At 45.4% G+C, this 6,515-nt stretch overlaps 1 protein-coding gene across 1 annotated transcript in view; it reads right to left on the bottom strand.

The window, feature by feature from the left end:
• Serpinc1 (serpin family C member 1) overlaps positions 1 to 6,029 on the bottom strand; it is a 22,709-nt gene extending 16,680 nt beyond the window's left edge. The window contains exons 1-2 of the mRNA XM_008826091.2: positions 5,912 to 6,029; positions 3,537 to 3,906 (exon numbers count right to left, since the gene is read on the bottom strand). Coding sequence (XP_008824313.1) covers positions 3,537 to 3,906; positions 5,912 to 5,952 — 411 coding nt within the window. The 5' untranslated portion in view covers positions 5,953 to 6,029. The remainder of the gene's footprint in view (positions 1 to 3,536; positions 3,907 to 5,911) is intronic.
• Between the last annotated feature and the right edge of the window lie 486 nt (positions 6,030 to 6,515).

Consider the following 6,515-nt stretch of genomic DNA (forward strand, 5'->3'; position numbering starts at 1 on the left):
TAACCAATAACCGCGTTTCTGCTTCTGTATCCCGCTTCTGCTCTATAAAAGTTCCACAAACCCGACCTGAGGCGCGCAAGTCCTCCGAGGAGACTTTGTGCCCACAGGTACCTGTGTACTAAATAAACCTCTTGCTGTTGCAACCCGAAGGCTGACTTGTCCTCAGTGGTTTCACTCTTACAAGAGGACAACCTGGGATGTCGTTATTCAGATACCATATACCTTTCTCTTTCTCTTTATTTATGTGTACATATATGTTTGTAAGAATATATGCTACATGTGTGTGGGTGCTCAAGAAGGCCAGAAGAGAGCATTAGATTCTCTAGAGCTGGAGTTACAAGCAGCTGTGAGCTGCCAGACATGGGTGCTGGGAATTGAACTTAAGTCTTCTGGAAGAGCAAGAAGCATTCTTAACCTCTGAGCCATCATCTCTCCAGCCCTACCTTTTTTTTCTTTCTTTCTTTCTTTCTTTCTTTCTTTCTTTCTTTCTTTCTTTCTTTCTTTCTTTCTTTTTGACACAGGGTTTCTCATTGGCCTGGAGCTGGCTGCTTACACTAAGGTTGCTGACCAGTGAGCACTAGGGATCCACCTGACTCTACCTCCCCAGTGCTGGGATCACAAGCACATGCCATCATGCCCAGCTTTCCGTACAAGGATTCTGAAGATCAAACCAGGTCCTCATGCTTGCAAGGCAAACATTTTACAACTGAGCTATCTTGAGACCCTGTCTCCTTCCTCCCCAATTTTTATCATGCTTTTTTACTAAAAGTTTGATGGTAAGATTTTCTTTGCTCTAGATAGAATCCCACCACTATTTTTCTGTTATTTAGCATCTTGTGTTAGAAGCTCTTGTGGAAAGGAGTACTCAGATGGCATGCTTAGTTTGGAAGTGATGTTCTGTCTCTGAAGGGTTTTTTGTTTTTGTTTTGCATTGACGGAGATTAAACCCAGGGTCTTACACATTGCTAGTCAAGTGCTCTGCCCTGAGCTCCAGTTCTGGTTTATAGGAAGTTCTCTTTATAGAAAGGGTCACTTTAAGCTCACACTTGGAGACAGAGACATGGAATCGACGGCAGTGCTTGAGACCAATACCAGTGGATGTGAGCTTACCGACAGGCCTCAGAAGGCAGCATTTGTAACTCAGGAGTTTCTAATATGCAGCCATCTGCACAAGAGCATCAGGAACACATAACAGGGAAAGGACAGTCTCTTCTGCATTGGTGCTGGCAAAAACCCAGAAGAAGCAGAGTACAGAGACTACAGAGAGTCTCTAAAACTAAGTTTCTTCTGTGGGATAGAGGCATGAGTTAACCCATCCCAGTGTCTGAACAAATTAATGAAGTTTAGTGGAAATTGGCCACTTGAGCAAAGGTAAACCTAAGAGCCAGACTTCGGTGTCTTGGATCCAAAAGAACACTGAACCATGCTGGAGGGTCTTCTGCCTCCCTATTGTTTATCTTTGTTTCCAAAGTGAGATCCAACCAAAAGAAAGCTAGCTAGACACTCAAGCCAAGGGCAGAGTAAGGATGTAGTGTTTCTGTCCATGACTTAAGGTAATATCACTGGCTATTTGGTTTATGGCATTTCTTGTTCTCTTGTACCACTTTTATCTCCTCTGCCCTGCCATGATAGGGGTGGGATGGGGCAGAATCACTGATCTGAAATGATCACTACTGTCCAGACCCTAAAATGTTCCATATCCTCAAGGGTCCTCAGCTTCCTGGGACCCAGATCTCAATACAGAACCCTAGAATTCCAACAGGCAGCCTATATGCCTGAGCTTACCAGGTAGCAAGTGTTCTTTTCTACCAAGGCAGGTTTGAACTGAAAGTCTTCAACCCCTCAGCCTATTGCCTAGCATAGGAGTAGTGCTGTATAGGGAAACACATAAATGATCAAATGAATGAGTATAGAAATGACTGGACATGGCAGGACACACCTGTAAACCCTGCATGTGGGAGGTAGAGGCATGGAGATCACATGTTCAAGGACAGCTTAGGATGTGTAGTGAGTTCAGGGTCAGCCTGAGTTACATAATGAAACATTGTCTCAAAAGACAAATAACTAGGGCTGAAGAGATGGCTCAGCAGTTAAGAGCACTTGCTACTTTTCCAAAGGACCCAGGTTTAGTTTCCAGCACCCACATGGCATCTAATAGCCATGTGTAACTTCAGTTCCAGTGGATCTGATGCCCTCTTCTGGCCTCCATGGGCATTGCACACACATGGTCTATTTACATACATTCAGGCAAAACACTCATACACATAAAATAAAAAATAAATCAAAAGCTAACATGGTACACACCTTTAATCTCAGCTTTCAGGAGGCAGAGGCAAATGGATCTCTGTACGTTTGAGGCCAGACTGGTCCACATAGTGAGTTCCAGACCAGCCAGGGCTACACATTGAGCCCGTGTGTGTGTGTGTGTGTGTGTGTGTGTGTGTGTGTGTGTGTGTGTGATGTGATGTGAAAGAATGACTAAAAAGAGAAGTTTTAGGCAACACCAGCCTTCTCCCATCTAAAAATGTCATAGGGGGCTAGAGAGATGGCTCAGTAGCTAAGGACACTTGCTGCTCTTGTAGAAGACCCAGTTATGGTTCTCAGCATCCACATACTGGTGGCCACGTGCTCTTAACTCTAGTTCTAGGGGATCTGATGCCCTGTTCTGGAGTCCATGGGCACCAGGCATGCACATAGTGCAATTACATACATGCAAGCAAAGCACTCATACACATGAAAATAATAAAACATTTAAAATATATATATTTACAAATAGCATAGACTGTGGGCCAGTAGGATAGCTTAGCAGGTAAAAACTCCTACTGCCCAAATCGAAAGCCTGAGTTCAATCCCCAGAACTCACAAAAAGTCCAATACAGTGCTTTGCATCTGAAATCCCAGCACTCCTACAGCTAGATGGGATGTAGAGACAGAAGAGTCACCTGGAAGCTCTCAGGACAGCTAACCTGGAACAATCAAAGTGGCAAATGAGAGATTCTCCCTCAACAAAGTAGAAGGAGAGAACTGACTCCTAAAAGTTGTCATCTGACCTCCACATACATGCCATGACATATACAACACACACATACACACAACACACACACACACACGGATGCAATAAGTAGAATAATTTTTAAAATTAAAATAACATAGAATAGGTAAGAGATTTATAAAGCAGACATCTAGGTAGTAATTTCTTGCTTAATTTAAAAAAATTAGCCACATGGTAGCTCACACTTGTGATTCCTACACTCAGGAGGCTGGAAGATTGCCACAAGTTTGAGGCCATTCAGGGCTACAATAGTAGTAATAGTAATTTGAGGTCAACCTTGGTTACATAGTGAGCCTACCTCAAAAACAGAAAAGCCAGAGTGGTTTTCAAAATGTATCCCAACACATGAAGTAGTGATTGAAAAAGAATCCTAACCTACAGAGTTCCCACATGACCTGATGAGCTGGTTTAGGAGTCATTAAACACAAGGAAGCCCAAAAGACATCCCCCAGCAAGAAAGAAGACAGGGGGTTCTACACTGTACCTCCATCAGCTGCTTCAGGGTGTCATTACAGGCACCCAGCTTGGTCATAGCAAAAGCTGTGGAGATGCTCAAGGGTGACAAGAAAATGTTGTCATTGTCATTCTTGGAGTCTGCCAGGTGCTGATAGAAGGTAGTGGCAAAGCGGGAATTGGCCTTGGACAGTTCCCAGACCCGACGGTTGGTAGCTTCAGGGATCTTCTGCTCTAAACCCTCATCCTCAGTCAACTTCTTCGCTGGGGAACGATAAATGCACATGGGATTCACAGGAATGTCCCGGGGCTTGGCTATGCAGATGTCCTCTACAGGGGTTCCATGACAGGTCACACAGCTCCAGGCACCAATGAGCAACAGGGAGAGGAGAAGGGCTTTCCTACAAGGGGACAGAAAGGTAAGCTAAGGTAGGCCAGTGTGCAACTCCCCATCTCCAATGGCCACCACAGTCTTATCAAAGGAAAGCATAAAAGTGCCCAGGATAAGCCTAGCCCTAGCTTCCTTGCCAGTTGATGATCTCACTCACCTGGACTCAGTCATATATTACAAGTGTGCATGCTCTGCTGGGGAAAGGAAGAACCTAAAGCTTCCTGTTGGTGAGAGGAACAACGTGCACATTTGGAAAAAAGGCAGGAACTTCAGTGCCCAGGGGAGAGTCAGGGAAGAAGGTGTTCAGGAAAACCCCATACCAGATGGAATTTAGCTACAACCTTAAAGGACAGGAAGGATCTTGAACAAGAGAGGTAAGAGAATTAATGGAGAAAAGGAAGCATCTGCAATGTTGAAGACATCTAGATCTGTCGCCAGCCTGACTGTTGTCCGAGCAGCTCCATTTGGAAATATTGCCACTTCCATAGTGAGATGTGATCTACTGACCTCGTAATTCTTGCCCCCACACCTGCTTTGCCTTCTCTGCCCTTCCACTCAGTGAATGGGAGGCTTATGTGCCCTACACCCAGCCCACAAACCTGGGAGTCATCTGAAATTATCCTTCTTCCCCTCCTCAATTAGTCTGACCCTAGATTCAGTTAGTGCCACTTCCTCGTCTTCCCACCTGTTACTGCTTCTGCCCTTGTTCTGCCCCTCATTTTTTTTTTTCTGTTGCCTGAAATTTTTAATAGGTTCTAAAAGAGGTCATTAAAAGTAAAGATAATCTCACTTTGGGGGAGGATGCTAGGGGTTGAGACAGGGTCTTGGTAGCCCAGGCTGCCTCAGTATCACTATATAGCTGAGGATGGCCTTGAACTTCTGTCTCCTGTGTCCAGCTTCCAAGTGCTCAGCTTGATATCTCTGAAAAAGTGAAAGTAGCCAGATGTGGTGGGCTATACCCACAGCCTCAACATTTGGGAAACTGAGGGAAGAGGATCAAGCATAATGATGAGACCTTGACTGAAAAAATAAATGACAACAATGGGGTAGTGAGATTCATAAGAGAATTTGGACACCCAGTAGAGTAAACCAAGAAATAAAGTCTCCAGAAAATCCCTGTAATTAAGACAGGGTGGACTAGGCTACCTCCAGTTGGTGTGGGGTGGGTACTGAGTCTTTTCAGTCTCCTTGTGGAAGAAAAACACAGGCACATAGTGCAAAAGAGACTCACTGAGGTATTCTGCTAAGTGAGAGAAGGGCTGGCTGGAAGCTGAGAGCAGCCAAAGGGTACTTGTCTCTTTGTGTGGGCTGAGGCCAGTTCTACACTCTCCAGTTCTCAAGGACAGATGCATAGAATGGGAGAGAAGTGGAGGCACCAAAGGAGAAATGGAAGTGAGGGCAAAGAAGAGGAGGCAGGGGTAGGATGTGAGCAAACCCTGCTATCTGTCTCCCTATCTCAGTTGCCTTCTGTTTCCCATTTTGCTCTTTAAGTGTGTTTGGAAATATGATAGGAAGGTGGAGGGGCCCTGGGAGCTCTGTTAGACACAAACAAAAACCACTATGGGAGAGGACTTCCTTACTTCTAACTTCCCCTGACACCCCGCATCAAGGAGCTGCTTGTGGTGTCCAGAAGGGAGGAGGGCTTTAGGAGTCAGTGGCCACTGAGACCTTGGGCAGGGGAGCAGTCGAGTAGAAGGAGCAGCAGAAAGGAAATTAGGACCAGGCCCTGGAAATTTCCCTTGGAGTGTCTTCTGGACTGCCCATCTCTTCACAAAGGAAGACATTCTTCCCCCTTGCTTCTTGGGCTAAGAACCTAAGGTGTGGCTTAGAGAAACACCTTACCCCAAGAGGGGTGTAAGAGGGAGGGAGCTTGGAATGACGTCTTCCAAACAGGTCTTGACCTAACTACCAGTGAGAGGGCCTGGTCGTCTCAAAAATGTCAGAGGTCATCCTGGTGAGTCCTTCAGAGCTCCAAAAACCCAGCAGGAGTTTGCAGAGGTGAAGCTCACCCTTACCTTTCTCCAGCAATCACCGTTCCTGTCCCATCGGAAAACATGGTCGGTAAGCTTCCACAGGGCTGGGCAGGTGGAGATGATGCAGTCTGAGGCAATCTCTCTGAAAACTGGTTCTTTCCTCTAAATCTGACAGAGGTCCAGAGGCCAGATGGGGGAGGGAGCTGTTCAGAAGGGGAGGGCTGAGGTCAAAGGCTGATGACCAATTCCCAGGGTTAAACAAAGTATAGAACCCAGTGTTGTTTAATTAGTGGAGAAGTTAAAGTTCAGTCAGGCCTAGGGAAAGTGTGACCCACTTTTCTTGCCTATGGTCCCTCAATTCCTATTCACTTTTATAGAAAAGGAAAAGGACAATGAACACGTTCAAAAATTCAAACTTGCTTGCAAATACCTGACTCAGGAGGACTTTGTAGGAAAAAAACCCTGGTTAATCAAATCAATAGATAGAAGTAGATGAATTTAACTGGAAACAACTTCTGCCTTTATCATTTTCCTTCTCCCTCCAGCCCTCTTCCTCCCCCCTTTCCTTCCTACCTCGTGTCTTGCCCCCCCATACTACTCTTCTTTCTTTCTTTCTTTCTTTCTTTCTTTCTTTCTTTCTTTCTTT

The sequence above is a fragment of the Nannospalax galili genome, unplaced genomic scaffold, assembly GCF_000622305.1.
Source record: "Nannospalax galili isolate Female #2095 unplaced genomic scaffold, S.galili_v1.0 scaffold429, whole genome shotgun sequence".
NCBI lineage: Eukaryota > Metazoa > Chordata > Mammalia > Rodentia > Spalacidae > Nannospalax > Nannospalax galili.